Source organism: Nipponia nippon, unplaced genomic scaffold (genome assembly GCF_047370975.1).
Source record: "Nipponia nippon isolate SJK-2023a ecotype South Korea unplaced genomic scaffold, ASM4737097v1 scaffold_6, whole genome shotgun sequence".
In the NCBI taxonomy this organism is placed as follows: domain Eukaryota; kingdom Metazoa; phylum Chordata; class Aves; order Pelecaniformes; family Threskiornithidae; genus Nipponia; species Nipponia nippon.
In genome coordinates, this window is record NW_028262380.1 from 10,767,386 (window position 1) to 10,785,811 (window position 18,426).

Sequence of the window (18,426 nt, forward strand, 5' to 3'; positions counted from 1 at the left end):
TGTTCCTGAGCTTCCCCTCAAATCTTTGCTCTCAGTCTTTTAAGAATTCCTCCTCCCCTCCCATACTTTACCTAATGTAATCATTTACAACAAAAGCAGACCACATTCCTTCTTATTTCTCCTTATGCCCTCTCTCCCTCTACAAAGTGTACTCACTTGGTTGCATGCCCGTCATGATAGATGTGTATCAGTGGCACTCACAGATAAATGCCAACTACATGTGGGCATTAGCCACTCTCCCCTGTCTGACCATGCCTGTTTGTCACATTTTGGCATTTACTCTTTCTGCTTTCCTTTCTGCACCTGGTAATTGTATTTTTAATTCTTTTGTTTTCTGTATACACAAACACGGATGATTTCGAAAGCCCCTCCTTCTCTCCAGAGACGTGTCTTCATTATATCTTTTTTTTTTTTTCCATGAAGTATTGCCTTCTCTATCTCATTGCCTTATTTTCAATTATGGTATATGTTGTGTTTTGATAGACAGTTGCCCAAAACACCAGAATGATGTTTAAATTACTGTGGTCAGACATCAGCTGCTTTTTCCCCAAGCGTGCAATTCATCCCCTTTGTAAAAAGTATCCCCCCTAATACTATGCAGGTACAAGTATTCTGCATAGAATAATCATTTCTCTACTCAATGTCATGTTTATTAATGAAGTTCAGTCCAGGGTATAGAGATACTACATTTGTTAGGCTAGACTGCTCTGAAATGAGAATAGATGAAAGGAAAATCAATTCCTGGTTCTAAAGACTCCTGCTTATTGCCTCATGGGCAGAAGAAATGCCTTACCAAAGCAAGGGAGCATCTGAGTACTTACCTGCATGATAGTGCTCTCGTTGCTATTCTTTAGTTCGCTCGAGGCACAGGAGAGTTAACGTAGACTTTGTGCCTGCCTTCGTGGAGCTCTGCGAGTGGTGTAGTTTGGCTGATGAATTTGTAAGTGGTTAGGAGTGCCCAGCCGAAGTAAATAGATCATACGTGGAATGTGTTTGAGAGGCTTGTATGCATATTTCATTTCTATTTCCTACGTTTCAAAGATGATTGAAACAGGATGCTTTGAAGATATCAATGCATATGAAACTGATGGTACTGTGTCACCAGACAGAGAGAGGTCTCCTAAACCAAAGAGAGGCTTCTTTCACAGACTTTTTAGTGGAGAGGTAAGGGTATTTCTTTTCTTTCATGAGAAAATTACCAGTAAGACCTTAACGTCCATTCCACTTTTATATTATTTTGTCATAGGAAAAACAAGTTGTTCGCTGAACACTGAAAGTAATGAAATCTGGTTTATTATGGCTTTGCCCCTGCACTGCATTTCAGAAACTGTAGGAATCCCTGTAACTCCAGGAGTTTTTCCTCCCTCAGCATTCTGTCTTCCTCTAAGTGTCTGCTAGCTGTTACCTGGGGAAAAGGTAGTGTGTGCTGTTAATAGCTGTGCTATAGATCTTTTGTTCCTAAAGATATTAATTTGGGTCTTGCTCCTTATGTATTTTCCCAGTTTTTGTAAAAACTATTGGGGAGATAATTGAGGCCCCCTCTGTAAAAACTTCAATAAAATTGACTAATGAACTCAGAAGTGAGTGTGGTGGAGCAATGCAACTCCTAGGACTTGCTCCTTTAGAAAGCTGGGCTCCCAATGAATCATCCCTAGCATATTAAGGAAATATGTAAAAATATCCCCTAAATAAATGACTGTGAAGAAGTTTCACGAAACAACTGTTAAAATTTAACGCCTTTACCAAAACAACAACATAATATATGTTCACATAGCTTCTGATAATGCACAACCTTTTCTTACAGACATACCTTCTACTCTTTAGTAAACACTTTGAGGTATACAAATTGAGTATTTACCACCTAAAAGACATGTGGCATATTGTGCTTGTTTATAGGTTGTGAGAAATAGGCTACTTGTAAAGGTTTTCACTTGAAGATGATGTACAAAATTCTGCTTGCTCAGTATGCCTGCACTTAGAGTGGAATTATCTTGAGAAGCATGAGTATATTCCAGTAGAGAACACTTCTGTAGATATTACTTTTGCTTTTAAGCAGAAATGGAATTTTAAAATTGCTACGAGCATATCATTAAGTAGCCACAACAGGGCCATGTATTAAAATTGCATGATGATATTTTTTACCATCAGCTGGTAATTCACCTCTCTAAAATGGTACAATGCTAATGGAATGTATAATAGTACTGTCATTTTTAGTTCACCTTTTCAAATTCATTTTTCCCCCACTTACAGTAATGGAATAGAAGGAATGCTTAAGTGTACTAATAATCTCGCATAGCTGAAGTTAAAGCTTGTGTCTTACTGTAGTTTTTTCAAGCTGAATCAGCAGAGTTCATACTGTCCCAAGATATGGTTCTATGTATTGAGAAAGAGTCCTAAAAAAATTAATACAGCTGGAGAGCCTTCAGTTGATTTTGAAGTAATAAGACTGCAGTTAATTGTCCTGTGAAGTTAAAAGAAGGAAAGATCTTAAGGTTAAATGAAACTTTAATGACTTGAGATTTGGGGTTGGGTTGTGTTTTTCTTTTATATTCTCAAAGCATTTAGTTAGGATGGAGTAAAATGTGCTGGAAAAAGAGCCACCACCCCAGCCTTTCTGTGCCCCATAACACACACAAACCAACAATAGTGTCAGTTCTGCAGCTAAATTGTCTCTTTGTCTTCTCTTGCAGGTCTGCTTTAAATCTGATTGCAGTGATGATGAGCAGGAGTCCTCCAGACTTTAAATGATTTTGCTCTCATCAGAAAGGATGAGCAAACTTTAAATGTTTTATATCTCTGTAGCAAAGTGTATTATATATTTTTTATCTTAGTTCAAGGATTTTTGTACATTTGTACTTCATTTGTTTTAAGATGTATATTTTCACTAAAACTTAATTGTACAAAAAGCAATGAGTGCCATTTGAGTGAGTGTGTTTCTGTATGTATTTGATTTACCTTGACATTTTTTTCCCAGTGGAATGAATCTAGAAATACTAAAGGATTTTAAAGCACAGAGATAATGTCTATGGCATCAATGTATGCTTTGTATGCTCCTGGTAAAAGTCTTCTTGTTCATTAGGATCTTTATTAGCAGTTTTCTTAACAGTAAAATTGCTGTATTGGTAAATTTCATAATTTCGGTATTATCTATGATTCTATGATTCTGTCTGGCAGCATGACAGTGCTATTACCTAATGTATCTCTCAAGCAACTGCTAAGGAAAAAGGAATTCAGTGCACTGTGGCCAGCTATTATGAATTGCTCTTTACTACATGGCTCTATAGAACGTCTTTCTGTATTTCTGTATATAGAGAATTCTGAACATTTAGCTTAATCCTGTAGCAAACTGTATTACCCCATTCTTCTCCTTTCTACCCATCTTACGCATCCTCACCATACAGTTTCTTGGCATGAACCATGCAAGTAGACCTATGCCAAAATTTTATAACTATATTTTGAGTACTTTTTTGTCTTTACTAGAAGGATTTCTTTTTACCAGTGGGGGCACCTTTTTATTTTGTTCTGTAAATGAAATTGTTTACAGCTCCATGTAGGATGTTGTACATTTATAATGGGTTAAAAAACAGAGCATGGGCTCTTCTTACTAACCTCCTTGGTGGTTATTATGTTGTAATACGCAATGTTGTAGGGTTGACAGCGATCACTGCCACTGAGGGAAGGACAAGGTAGTATTAAGTATCAATTTTAATTATGTAAATAAACTTTCCTTATACTTAAACATTAAAACCTGCCTTTAATGATTGCTTGACACAGATGTGGAGCTGGTATTGAAATTTTAGTTAGGATTACCTGATGTTCATTAGTAAAACTCTTTCCAGCTGCTTGAAAGCTTGTCAAACTTACATTCTTCTGGACTCAAAGTATGCCAGACTTGCTTTTTATTTTGTAAAGTTTCTGGTAAAACTATTAATCTGTGTATGAGAATGAACTTGGGGAACACATTTCAGTAAAAGCCTCTTCTGTTTTCAAAATTTGAGTTAGGGTTTGAAATATAACAGAATGCTCTTGGAGTTGGAGACATGACTTTTGTTATATATTTTGTTCTGTATTCTGAAGATTTGTCTCCACTGAGCATGCATTTTTTTTCCTCTCAGATCTCTAGGGCACCAACCAGACCACACATGTATTATACACACAGAGCAACTGAATATCCCTCTACCTCAAATAGGTTTCTGCTTGCGATCTGCAGACCCACGGGAAGAAACTTAAGCTGCTTCTGAGAAACTCACAAGATACATTTGATACTCGGGTCTATCGTCAGGTTTTAATTAACAGTATTTTTTCTCTAGTGACAAATGTTTTAATGGGTTAGAATTTGAAAAAGTTGGAAAACCAGTGTGTTACAGAATCCTGCTGGGGCTGAGCTGATGTCTTATCTGAAATTGTTCCTCTTGGCTACTGTGCCGCAGAAATGAGGAATAAGACTCTCTTCCTGTGTTTTCAGTGCATTTTTCCTGATGTCTAAAACAGCACAGAGGACAGCAAAATGACTGCCCTAGAAAGTACCAAGGGAGAAACTGGCAGAGGGAGAGTCTGAATGAATTACTGGAAGATAGTCTGATGCAATAGTGAAGGGATGGGAGGCTTGACAGAAAGAGAAATATCTGAAGTAAGGGTGTTGGCTGGAACCATTATGTGTGAGACAATGAGCTGGCATGGTCTGACCTGACCCTCTTTATTAGGTACCACAACAATAGAAGGACTCTAAAAACATGGGAATGGAGAAATAGGGAAGTAACAAAAGTGTTTTATAAACACCTACCAGGTCGGAGAAGTGATCATGTTTCGCTGATTAAGGGCTTTAATTTTTTAAGATCTTAGGTTTTCTGTTCTGAGGCAAAGGTGACCGTATTAACACTGGACATATGGGGTGACAGTCTGGATTTAATGCCTGCTTAGAGCAACTTGAAATTTGGGCAAGAATACCATGGCCACAAGCTGAGCAATTTTTATGAAAAAAAGACAAGAATTGGCTTTAACAAATAAAAACAAAAATCTGAAAGTCTGTTTATCATGTATTTCAAATTTTCTTTCTGTATTGGAGGGGGAGGGATCTTAACTTAAAAAATAAATAACATCAACTTTTCTATTTTGGAGTTCTGAGACTTAACACTTATTATCCAGGGATCTGTGAAGAAAAAAAGGCTAAATGAAAAGAAAAGGGAAGTTGTTCCTAAGAAGTGGTTATTTATACATCCACTTTTTTGGATGAGGAACTCCAACCATGCAAAAAAGTGGAGGATTTGTTTGTTTTTATGAAGCTTTATTTGGTTTTATTTCGCAAGTTTTTTCTTATGTTCCGAATAATACTGTTGAATTGTTTTTGAGTAAGTACATGTTTGCAGGATTAGGACCTAAATTCTGTTGGTTTGGGGGGTGGGGGGGTGGTGTGTTTAGTCCCACCCCCAGTAGGCTCAAGATGGCATTTTTCTACTCTAAATTTGTCCCTTTTGGCTAGAAATATAACCACGTTATAATGACTAGATATTATCTAATGTGAATCCCCTAATGAAATAGAAAAGACAAGAAACTGGAAGGATCAGCATTAACTCTCCCTATACGGTACATGGAGATTAAGATGTTATGCTGTTTAATCTAAGGTGACTAACGTTGATTAAAGGTCTTTACTGGAGTATTAGTAGCTTGGAGATGCATTTTGAAGGCGGGGAAAGGGTAAGGAGAAGGGAGAGCACCTGAAAGCAAACTATCGTGGTGTGATAAGCTTAATATGAACTTTGCTCTTGATTTTTGTAGGATACAACTGATATAAAGAAGGGGGAAGGTAGCAGGTTGTGTATTCTGATTATGTGGCCGTTTATTTCCATGAAGCTGTTTTGTTTTGGTTTTTTTTTTTAAGAAAAAAAAAGCCAACATAAATTCTTGTCATTCAGTATGACTTCATTATACCTCCATGAATTCAGATTCTAGATCCACGTTTTAGAAGGCTTTGACAGCAGTGAGACAATCCAATAGCCCAACTGCTTTGTTCTACTGATGCAAGATATGGAAATATCTATGGAATTCCGTGGAGTTACTTGCATGAGATCAACCCTCCTTTTCTGTGGCTTGTGTTTCCAAGCATTTGTGTATGTAAGTCTTAATGTCTGCTTGTGCATACCTCATGAATCTATATATTTAGCTCAAAATTCAGAAACTGTGAAACAATGTACCAGTATCTTATTGGTTTACTTAATGCTTTTGAATGTTGTGACCAACAGAATAGAATCTTTGTGCCTCAGGGTTGTTCTTTCTATAAAAAAAAAGGTCATTTTTTTTTTTCTCCCTCAGAGGTGTAGTGTTCATAATAGAGATGGTGTTATGTTTCTGGATTATAACAACAACAAAACAGTCTCAGCTGAAAAAATGAGCACTTAAAAATAATTACTGTAGAATAATAAACAGGAAAAAACCTGTGGTATTTCCATAACAAAGAGAGCACTATTCACAAATCTTAGCCTTTAATAGAAGATGCTGCATGTCTGGGGTTTTTTCCAAATCATTCTTAAAACAATGGATGTGAAGGCTTTTGATTATGAAAGAGAATGATCTCCATCTCAGAATAAAATTATGTCTAATTTGAGAAATCAATGATAGAAGCTATTAAAACCAACTAAAAATCATTTTTTAGAATGCACTTCAATTATTTTTCAAACAATACTGATGTAAGAAATTTCTCATTGCCATTTGTACAAACGAAGAATACTTGTTTACAAGTTACTAAAATAAGTCAACAGAAGTAATACTATTTTGCTTTGGTTTACAATTTAGTATTACACTAATTTAATATTGGAATTATCACCTTCACTTTAGTATAGATTTTCAGAAAATACTTCTCTTTAGGAAGTACTCAAAAAAATGAATTAAAATTAAAAAAAATAATGGAAAGCATCTTTAAGTTAAATTTATGTTTACTTTGATTTGAATTCCCTGCCTGGCTCATTTTGGTGGTGATGATGTCTCTTCTGCTGAATGTACAATTCTTTTTTTTTATTTCATAATTGTTCTTGTGGTGTAACTTAAGTTTCGCACATGAGATGTACGTAACTTTTCTCATGTTCCACATGTGTCCAAAACACCAGAATTCTTTCCAAGTATAGCGAAGCTGACTGTTAAATGTGATGTGTTAGTTCCAGTATCTCCAAACCACTGAACTGTTCTTGTATGAGCTGTTTTCCTGGATGTTCTAGCATTGTTATTCCTGAAATAAAAGCAAAACACTGCCGCATATCTCAACCACATGCACTACTGTCTAATGTGATTTATTTACCATGTCTATCATGGTAGCTGGGATAGATAAAAATTGTAATTTTTTAAAAAATTGCAATTTGTTGAAGCAGAAAATGTGTATTACGTGCTGTAAGTTCTTTACCAACGTAAGATTGTCAGATCCAGGAAAAACTGCCCTAGCTCTGTCGTATTTGCTCAATTGATATCTTATGGTCTGAATCTTGATTTCTACATAAATTTCTGTGTGAAAAGAGAGAATTGTTGGGATGGGCTGTTTTTCATTAATGCATTTACAGTGATAACACTACGAATGTGAACGCAAGATTGGTCAGTAGTAGCTGTAGCTGTAGCTCTTGTCTTCAGCCTTATCACGCATGTTGGATTTTGTACTGTCGCCAAAGGAAACTAACTTCACTCTTCTTGAGAGAATTTATACCTTGGTATCAGTTGGATTTGTGGGGGTTTTGTATCAAATACTTTTCAACAGTAAGCTGCTTATATTCTCAACGTTTTTCCCGGTTGATGCAAAGGCTTTCACTGTAATTTTATGACATGAGTTGAAGGGCTAAGCACTCAATTACTGTACAAAACAGCTTCAAATTAAGTGACTTTAACAATAATATAACCGTGCTATGGCATATTGCAGATTATCTGTCCATATGTTGAACTACAGGGGCCCGCAGTCTCGTGAAGTCTGTTGGATTGAGTAGTACCAATTACCTGCTGAATTGTTCGTGGAAATGCAGAAATGCTGGCCTAAGCGTGACTTCAGGACAGGGCGAAAAATATTCTTGATGTGCTTGTCCAACCTGTTCTTAAAAACATTAAATCAAGAAGCAACCTATGCCTGGGTAGCCTGTCCTTAGGAAACCTTTCCACTTTAATGATGTTCATGTCTGTCTTACGGAGAAGGTAGAAGCATGTTTCTTCTTTTTTTTTTCTCCTGGAGGGTGAGATTAATTCATCGTCATCCACTAAATGACATATAACCTTTTAGGTATTCACTGTTACTCCATTGAGATTATGACTTTATTTTTCTTTGTGGTAACGATGGCTTTACAAAAATGCCTGTTCTCTAACCCTGCCTGCTTGTTCTTGCCCCTTGCCAGTTTGACATCACTTTACTTTTGCCAGTGCAGCTGCGTGCGGGGCTGCTGTTTGAACAGGATCAGTGACCTGGATATGTGACACGCAACACCATGGATCAGTAAGTTTGAATTGGGAGAATCTACTGATAAGGTACTTGCCAAAGAAAAGCCTGATACCCCCGAGTTCTCTTCCAGTTACCCCAACTGATGCCTAAGGAGCCAGAGGGCTTGCGCTGCCAATACAATTGGGAAAGAGAAGGACAAAGAGGAGAGTGTTTGTGGGCCGGCATCTCGGTGGCATTCCCGGTGAGTCAGCAACCCTTAGGGGACTGCCACACATTTGGATCTAGAGCTTCAAAACAGCTTTGCAAAGACTGACTCTTTGGTGGTGGCTTGTTTAATCTTTGATAGGAGCTTATGCTCTTTTTAATGTGCTTAAATTTATTTCAAAGTGTGGAGTGGCACATGCAATTATCGCATAGTGGATGCAGCTCTCCAGCTATGCTGTCATCTTTTTTCATGTATCATTTGCTAAATAAAAAATTCATGATCATCCGTATGTTCCAGAGAAAACTCTCTGCAAGCTTTATCATAAAATAACCAGGAAAAAAATATTCTTTTTACCTTAAAAGCTCGCATTTTGTTACACATTTATAATAAAATAGGGGTTTTGCTCTAAGTTGGAATTGCTTCCAGTACTGTAGATAGGTTTACTTCCAGAAGAATGTTTCAAATGGTTCATTGTCTTTTATTAACAGGCCAATGAGGTTAGCTGGCAGAGCACTCTTTCACTGAATATTTGGCAAGAATGTGATCCGCAAGGTGGTTCCGTCGTGACCTACGTTGGCCCGAACGTCTGAAGAAATGAGCTTTGCTTCTTTTGCCCGTCCCTGCTAGCAATAGCCAAGCTGCATATTAAGTCATTACTGGGAAGTCTTAGAAGTTCCAAGAAATGTTCCCCGTTTCCATTTCTAGAAACAATTTCATGTGTTTGAGGTACAAGCTGAAGTGCCAGTTCTTATCAGCTGTCTTTTAAAGTGTGTATCAGCAACTAGGTATGTTAAAAGCAGTGGTTATAATTGGGAAGTTCACAATAGTGGTTTTTTTTTATTAAGTGCTTCGTAATAGAACCAATGATTTAAATATTGTATACTCTCTTGTTTATGTTTAATATGTGCTTTAAGGGTGGAGAAAGCACCCTCCGGTGAAGCACGCCCGGGATGAGGAGAGGAGCGCCGAGGCGGGCGGGCACCGCGCCGGGGGGAAGCGCCCCGTTCCCGTAAGTGTTGCCTCTTTTCGCCACCCAGCCGAAACCGAAGCCGCAACGGCGGCAGCGCCCCGGGCCGGCACCTGCGTGCGAGGCGGGGGGAGCCGCGGGGTCCCTGCCGCTGCACAGCCAGGCGGAGCGGCAGCCGCGGCCCTGCCGGGGGTGGCGCCGGCTGACGGGGACGGCCTGCGGCCCGCTTCGGCGCTCCCAGGTTCTCTGCTGCCGCCTCGCTGCCGGGGAAGGGGAAGGAAGCGCTGCCAGGCGCGGGGCCGAGGCGGGCAGCGGGGCTCCCCCTGCCAGGGCCGCTCTCCCCGCCGCGCCCCCGGAGCGATGGCGGCGCGCGGTCCGTCTGTGCGGCGGGGACTCCGGCGGGCGGGCTCTAGGACCCGGCACCCCGCCCCGCTCAGCCGCGCGGGGGAGGGTGGTGGGGCGCCCTTGGTCCTCGCCACATTCGGGAAGGGGCGCAGCCCTCTTTCTGATTGGGCGGAGAGCTTGTCGCTCTCACTGCTGCCCCGCCCCCTACCTAGCCCGCGTGCCGGTGTGTGTATGTACGTACGGATGCGCGTGACAGCAGGGCGGTGGTTGCGGTGCGCGCATGCGCGCTGGGCGCGGCTGAGCGCGGGGCTGGGCCCGTGCCCCGAGGTGGGCGGGGCAGCCCGGGAAGGGGCGGGGGCGGGGCCGCGGCGCGGGGGCTGATGGGACGGATTAAAGATGGCGGCGGGGCGGCTGGGGAGCGCTCGCGGCCCCCTGCGGCCTCTCCCTCATTCATTGCGGCAGTGAGGGGCGGCGCGGCGTGAGCGGGCGGCGGCGGCGCCTCGGCCGGCCTCAGCGGGAGAGAGCGAGTCCGGGAGCAGCAGGAGGAGAGGAAGAAGAAGAGTCGGGCCCGCGAGGAGGAAGGCGGCCGCTGCCGGGCGCCCGTGAGAGGGCGGGGAGGAGCGGCGGGTCGGTACCGCCGGCGCGGGTGGAGCAGACATGGCCACCATGGAGAAGCTGATGAAGGCCTTCGAGTCGTTACGCTCCTTCCAGCAGCAGCAGGGTCCGGCTGCCATCCCCGAGGAGCCGCTCCAGAGACCGTGAGTGACCCGCACCCGGGGGCTGGGAGGGCTCCCGAAGCGCTTCGGCGGCTCCTTGCCCTGCCCCGCCGGGAGGCCGCCCCGCCGAGCCCCGCGACCGCTGACAGCCTGAGGGGCGGCGGGCAGTCCCCGCAGGAGCTAGTCCCGGGCTGCTTCCCGGCCCTTGGCAGGAGGCTGCTCCTGTGGACGTGTCTGGGAGTGCTGCCCGCTCTCTATTGAAGTTTAAGCTAGGAGTAACTTTCTGGGCAAGCACATTTAAAAATACAGCAGAATGGGTAATGAACGGGGGGAGGTACAAGAACGCTATATGGGTTTCACAGGCTGGTTCTAGGAAGTAAAACCTTGTCTTCAGCTAACACGCTGCTGGAAAAAAGGCAAAAAAACCCTAAGCATAACTTAAAGCACTAAGCCTGATAAAGTCTGAGCTCCGATGTATCTGGGAGGAGTTGATGTGGATGTTTCTTTATGACAAACTTCGTTTAAAGCCTTGTGCTGTGGCTTGCTGTGCGGAGACCTCAGAGGAATTAGTTTAAATGTTTCTGATACCCTTTGGCTTTCTTAAACATTAGGGGCAAATGCATTGTATCTGTGTGATCTTGAGGTTTCTCACTGGGAGGCATTACTGGAGGGTAGGGGCCAGGAGCTGTTCAGGACCACAGTGCTGCCCCTTACATTTGCATCCTCTAAAAATAACTTTTATTGAGCAGGCGAAGAGATACTAAGATTTTTACAGCCGAGTCACGTTATTGCTTTTTCTCCAGCTATTGGGGAGACAGGCGAAGCAGAAGGGTTGAGAAGCAGGTAACTTCTAAATTGGCAGTTGCACAGTGTTTTGGCAGAGGATGTTAAGCAGTGGAGCTGGGCGCTTGGCCACCTGCTCCCACAGTATATTCTGATATGGATGCCAACTAAATTATGGTTGATACTGTTTGGAGAGTGTTGTCTCAAACAATCTCAATGCATTTTCACACTTTGGGGCATAATAGATGAAAAAAACTCACTTCTTCATGAGCTAGTTTTTTTTACATGCCTTAGTGGTCCACAGGGACTAATTGTTCTGTTATGTGCGTTTTTTGTGCTAGTACTTTGTGTGACATGGAGGATAGATGGCCATGTATTTCTAATCTTTCCTATGTGTAGTTGAAAAAAATCTGTCTAGAAAGTTACTGAAGAGATAGGTCATGGTATTTCAAGAGAAAGTCCTGAAAATTATTTGTGATGCTTGCTGAGGGATGTTATACTTGATTTGGGGGTCTGAATTTAGGCACTTAGCTCAAAACATTAAAAAATTAGGGTTGTAGTTGTCCTTGCTGACTTTGTTTTGTGTTTAAAAATAGGCTGTATGTTTTCAGAAAGCTGGTGGTATTGCATGCCTCCAGGAGCTATACAAATTAAGTAACAGCACTAAGCCTCATAAAAGCCTATGCAAAGATATTGTGGTAGTCTTTGCTGAAGTTTCCAAAACTTTTCATGAAATACCGGGTGACATCTTGAATGTAATTCACAATACTGTCTGTATATATATATATATATATATATATTTTTATTTATTTTTTCCTGTTTGTAATGGACTGGAAAGGAAAAGTGCCTCAGTGTTTTCCTTGTGTTTGGGGAGAGGTGTTCATCTTCATTGTGGTTCTCTACAAATGGCATTTAAATATTTTGTAGTTCTGTGTGGTAACTTCCTACTGTTCTATCTGTTTACCGTTGTAAAAGGATGCAAGCTTACCCATCAGTAATGAAAGAATAAATTAATTGATGAACGTCATAGCATAAATGCTACTGGTTTGCTCTTTAACTGTTTCATTAGATATCTATTTGACATTGTCCATTAGATCAAAGTTGTTCTGTTGCCTAAATTAGACAAGGGAGAAGCTGTCATTCCTTGAGTTATAGTGATCTCATTATTACAGGTAGTGTTAGACATTTTTTTTGTTGGACTTTTTTTGCTACAGTAAAAGTAAAACTAACTGCTCGCCTCTACTTTTTTTTTTCCCCCTCCTAAACTAAGCTACTTTAAATTACAATAACACAACGTTACATCTGCATGATGAAAAATAATCATAAAAAAAATTCTTACCTATTGGAGTAAGCAGAAATGGCCTTTTAAATATTTTTGGTAGAAACTGAGCATTCTACATCTGGCTAGTGAATGAGTCCTACTAAGGCCTGTCTGTCTCCTGCTATGTTTTAAGATCAGAGATTGGGATAGAGAAGACTTAATTGTTTGCACAACATGTATTGAAGTTTTTCTTCACTTTATTGTAAGACAATGACTTCTGAACTCTTGCTAAAACTGATATTCTGGCTTTACTTTTTTTATTAAAATATTAATTGAATTCAAGCTTTTACCAAGAAGCTAAGAGCTTTTTTGTTTCGAGAGGCTTTAATCAGCAATAATCATGTGTTATGCTTTTATTATGCATTACAGTCAGATGTCAGTTTCTGGCCCCCTCTCTTATCTCTTGCTGGGTTTTTTTTGTTTGTTTGTTTTGTTGTTTTTTTTTTTTCCTTCTATGAAAACTTAGGCTGAGCTCTCTGTCATCATAGTGCTTCTGCTGAGGCACCTTATTTTCTTCCATATGTATTTTCATCTTTTTCAGACCCTTAAATTTTCATTGGAGTTGAATGTTTTGTTTTGTATTACAAAGCTCCCGCTAACTTAAAATTTGATTAGTATGATGTAAAAATTCAGAGTTTTCACTCAGTGAAACTAAAAAGCAGATGGGCTGTCATACAACATCCTATATTTTACGCTTTATTCATTTTTACCTCTTATCAGTGAGTTGAAAGAATGACTTGCTAATGTTTCTTCTGGAAAAATATTTAGCTTTGATTTGATTAATCCAAAGGTGGATTCTTCACCTTTTCTCATGTTAACTTGTTCTAATATTTAATTATTCTAATTGTTTGTCATTGTAGACCTGTTCTACTTCATTTGACTATCCATCATTATCTGTGTTACTACACATTGTCAGAAGTGTCCACCATATTTGAGCTTAGTTTATTTCTTAATCCACTGATATTTGTTTGTTGTTAATAGAATTTCTTTTGAGTTTCCCATACTTTTCTCAAGATTAGTGTCAAGCTGTTTGGCTTGGCCCTTTTTCTTAAGGCTGGTTCAGCTGTAAAGCTTCTGTACTCTTTTTACAAACCTCCTTAATTCCAAGGCCCAATAGAAATTAGCATTGGTGAGCTGCATCTGTTCGTAGCCAGCTCACCAGGACTTGGAGTGCAAAATTATCTGGGCTTGCTGGTTTTCTTATTTTGTTTATCAATTTTCTTGGCTAGAGATTGTCTGTAGAAGCATGCAGAAGATGAAACTCCTCTGCCTGTGAGATGAAGCTTTCCTGTAGCTAACTGATACTTCCAGTATCTCCTGCCTTCTGTTATTCATCAAACTGAAATGACCTTACACTTGGGGCTTGCTACTTCAGCTCTCTTCTAAGAAATACGTGATGCTGCTGTTGTCCCCTGGGTATGCTCATCAGCAGTTTGCCTCAGGACTTGATAATACTTCTGAATAAAGTTGTTTGTTTGTTTTCTAATAAAAAATCATGTGTTCTGTCTCCAGATACTATTCTGTTATCCTTCTCTCTCTGGGCACAGAAAACGTGTGTGTGTGTGTGCGCGCACTATGTACATTAAGCGTTTGACTTCCACCTTTTCTTTCATTCCTTCAAAGGCTGATTTTTTGGAAGTTGAATAACCAAATGGCACATGAAAAACTCCTTACAGCAAACTGGGTCGAATGTTTGTTCTTCTTTCCCTTTGGATAGTAACTGATAGTTAGGCTTCACCTCTAGTTTCTGCTATTTCAGTTTAAATGGTAACTTGTTACCTATATGCATTCACATTAAATTTTCTCCCTTCAGGCCTTTTTTAGTTTTTTAAGTTATTTGTTTCAGTGAGGTGTTAGAATCTGTGTTAGGTGGGCTCTCTGTTTACAGCAATCTGCTGAAGAGATTGATCTGTACTAGTCTGAGTAGCATTGAACACTACTGCCTGTCTTGCTCAGGGCTATATTATGTATAGATAATGAAGAACTTTATTCTGAAAGCAGTCTCATTCAGCAATATCTTTAATGTGTTTTGTATCTGAAATAGTGAGCTTATGGGCAAGTTCAGACGTGTTCGTTCTATTCTTGGGTTGAATGCGTACTGACTATGGTGCTCATAAGAGATGTGGGCACTGCTAGGTAAAATTATCACAGAAGTTGAAATTATTTATTTGGTTTCTTAGGTGCCTGTTCACATCAATGGTACTTAAATTACAAAATCAGTTGGACCTTTTAGGAAGTATTTGCTGTTTTGTTAGAGGTGATCTGAAAGTGCTGTTAAAGACTCTGTGGTGCTTTTTCAAGATAGAGAGAGAGACGTTGTACGTCTTGATCAAGTTCAGATTGGCTGCTCATATTCTGCCAGTTGCTTAAAAACATAAGCCAAAGAAGAGATCCTCTTTGAGGAACGCTGAAGTTTACCTAAACAAAATACTGGCAAATTATAATGGAAAAAAAATGGCTTTGTTCAGAACTATTCCTTAAACTTTTAAAAAGGGAAAGCATTTCTGGAGTGAGATGAGAAGATCCTTGGGAGAAAAACTGAAATCTTGGGAGCGAACACTTTTCTACCCCCCACCTCCAACCTGACAGAAGAAAAAGGACGGGGTACTTGCAAAGAACTACTTTTTTCAAAAAACATATTACTATTTGAACTAAAGCTCTTAAACATTACAGCTTAATTCTTCAAAATTTTTGTCTAACTGTGTATTTTGAGTTAGCTTAATTTAATGTGCTTATTGGCTACTTGCTGTTGGTCCTTAATGTGTTAACTATATTAATGTATCTCAAGGCTGTTCGCATAGTTTTCCAGCTTCTGGTTCAGAAACACTTTTGCTGTTTGATGGTTTTGCTATTTTTGCTAAGACAGAAAATTAAATGCTAAAAATAGAGACGATCAATTTTCGCTTGGAAAACAAAAGGGAAGATTATCTGTGAACATGAGTGAAGAAGCGGGTACCTCCTTGTGAAACAGACCCAGGAGAGGTACCTTTGGGTGTGCAGTTTGACTTCAGTATTGCTACTGGTTAATTATTTAAAAGTAATGTCTGCTTTTTTAGAAGTGATTCTGTGTCAGTAAAGTTAAGAGTAGGAGACAGTGCATACAATGAAGTAAAATTTCACAGTCATAGTTGTGAATTTCTCTGACTCTCTTTTTTCATTTCCTTTGTTGGGGGTGGAGCAGGGAAGAAGTTTCTGTTCTAGAGTCAGCTGTAAAGGGTTATAGGAGTTTATATCATGTTGAAGTGAATGTTAGACAAATTTTGCAAAGTAGAAGCTTTTCATATTGTGCTCTGCATTACTTGTCGATCTGCATTCTTTGATTCTGTGAATTTTATTCTCTTGGTTTTACACTCATTTGCTGCGAGTTGACTAAGCTTGGCCTTTCTTGGATTATACCAAGTGTTACTATAGGGACGTTATTCTTGATGGGCATAGACTGTTTATAGAGCTTCGCTATTTTTATAATTACAAAACCATTTGGAGGAATGTGGTATATGATAGGATTGCCTTAACATCCTTTCCAGTTCAAATACAAAATGGTGGATTTAATAGAACTCTAAGTTTCAAGAACTTGCCAGACAAAAAAAAAAGTCTAAGGTGATATTATGTGTGAGGAAGATCTCTTTAAAAGTGGTATTTTTAGGTTTGCAAGACTTGTTCTCATGGCTTATTTTCCCCAACCTTTTTGTTGTTTTGTTTTTTTTTCTTTCTATCCGTTTCTTTATTTCAGCTTTGTTCTAGGTCTGCTCTGCTTTTTCCTTCCTTTCCCTTTACTTCTCTTCATTCTTCAGTTTTGTTTCCCAAATATTTTTTCAGTGAAAGTTATGGAATAGTATGATATTCCCTGTTAAGTGGTTCATTCTTTTTCTAAGTTTGTATCCTGTCCTTTGCTTGTGTGCCTGCATGCTCTCAGCAGTAGTTAGTGTATGAAGTCCTGGGACTACAGGTAGTTGGCATACAACTGTTTATATAATGACCAGCAGAGTGCATCTTTTTCTTGTATAATCATTAGACACTGCTCTAGCAAGAGTGTTTAAATGGTCACTGCTCACTTCTGAAGTCTTGTCTCAGACTCATTATCATTGTGTTCTTCTCTTAGAAAGAAAGAACTTTCAACTACCAAGAAAGATCGAGTGAATCATTGCCTAACAATATGTGAAAACATAGTTGCTCAGTCTTTAAGGTAAGACAATGTCTTTAATTTATTGCATTAATATGAATAGCTACTTTGGAGTGTTAATTATTTGGAGGCTTCCTGATAATTGTTAATTTTAAATGCTCAACTTCTGTTTAAATCTGAAATGGCACTCTCTTTTTTTACCAACCGAAAATCTAAGTAGTAATTTTGTTTAAGTGTTGGTAGAGTAGGCATTATTCTTCTACTTCAGACAGAGAAACTGAGGCAAAGAGGTCAAATACCTTGCCAGATTATGTAGGGAAGAGCAGGGAAATGATCTCCCAACTCCTAATGAAGTGCTTTAATCCACTGAATGTCGTCTTCTCTTGTATAACTGTGTATAATATATGTGTAGTTGGATTCTGAAACCTCAAAAACAGCATTGGTGTTTGCTTTTCATAGTGCACATTGTAATTTTCTAATGTTTCTTTATTTAGAAATTCTCCAGAATTTCAGAAACTGCTGGGGATTGCTATGGAACTCTTTCTCCTCTGCAGTGAGGATGCAGAATCTGATGTCCGGATGGTTGCTGATGAATGCCTTAATAAAGTTATTAAAGTAAGAACTTTTATATACTGTACTACCAGATTTTACCTCTTCTTGATGCAGTGTCCTGTATGAGTTCACACTGATGGTTTTAGTTGCTTTTCTTATTGTTAATAATTTCTCATAACGTAAGAGGTTAAGTAAGCTTCTTTACTGAATTCTGTATGTGCTCTTAGGAGACCTTTTTATGCCCAGATCAAGATGTTTAACTTGTTTTCAGTCATTCATTGTTCTAATCTATTCTTTTCTTCAGTTGTTCATTAACTTTGTTCTCTTCAAGTTAACCAAAACAAGAATGTGGGCTTTTCTAAAATCATCTTGTTATATGGAAGGCATATTCTTATTATTGTTCCATAACATAAGGACACTTAACATGAGGAAAGGTAAAATATTATTAAAAAGCTGACTGAAAGATGTACTGGCTTTTCATTCCAAACTAGTAATAGGCTATAATTCAGGTAGTGTGAGACTTGGAGGAGGAGCTTTTAGGCAATAATTAGGATAAATACGGTGTTCCAGAGACTGTTTATTACCCTACTGTGATCCAGAATGAAGGGCTTGTTGGAGCACAGTGGGCAGGCATTCATATGAGGTCAGGCAAGGTCTAAATCTTGATTCGAAGTATCTTAAAATGAATCTCTTAAGTAATTGCTGTGAGCTGGCTGCTGCTTCCAGAACAGGTTTACTTTCACCTGCCTTTTTTCTTTTCTTTTCCTGTTTTCTGAAATACTTGACCTTTGAGTCAATGTAATGTACCTGCATAATTAATCTAGCTCGTGCAAAGTTTAAGTGCTTTAGAAATATGCAAATAATAATTTTCTTTAGCACGAAGGGGTGTGTAGAAGCAAGCAAACAAAACATTCATATTTCTGCAGGGATTTCTCTCAGTTAAGTTCTATTTGTTTGATATCTGAATGAGTTAAGATTTGGAGGTTGAGCTTGTGGCTGAAAGTTGTATGGAGAAA

General features: G+C 39.5%; 2 protein-coding genes across 10 annotated transcripts in view; both read left to right on the plus strand.

The window, feature by feature from the left end:
- Positions 1-9,406, plus strand: part of GRK4 (G protein-coupled receptor kinase 4) — a 45,613-nt gene extending 36,207 nt beyond the window's left edge. Inside the window, exons 15-18 of one of the 5 annotated variants that reach the window (XR_015699758.1) lie at positions 1,042-1,164; positions 1,247-1,416; positions 2,691-8,642; positions 9,095-9,406. Coding sequence is in view for 1 of the 5 variants with exons in the window: in XM_009471154.2 (XP_009469429.1) it covers positions 1,042-1,164; positions 2,691-2,744 (177 nt within the window). In the remaining 4 variants the exon portion in view is untranslated. Of the gene's footprint in view, positions 1-1,041; positions 1,165-1,246; positions 1,417-2,690; positions 8,826-9,094 lie in introns of those variants that run through there. The other 4 variants (XR_015699757.1, XR_015699756.1, XM_009471154.2 and 1 more) reach the window with 4 other exon arrangements.
- A 908-nt stretch (positions 9,407-10,314) lies between these two features.
- Positions 10,315-18,426, plus strand: part of HTT (huntingtin) — an 86,199-nt gene continuing 78,087 nt past the window's right edge. For all 5 annotated transcript variants that reach the window (XR_015699589.1, XM_009471152.2, XM_087736005.1 and 2 more), the window contains exons 1-3: positions 10,315-10,676; positions 16,838-16,921; positions 17,353-17,473. Coding sequence is in view for 4 of the 5 variants with exons in the window: in XM_009471152.2 (XP_009469427.1) it covers positions 10,576-10,676; positions 16,838-16,921; positions 17,353-17,473 (306 nt within the window). In the remaining variant the exon portion in view is untranslated. The remainder of the gene's footprint in view (positions 10,677-16,837; positions 16,922-17,352; positions 17,474-18,426) is intronic.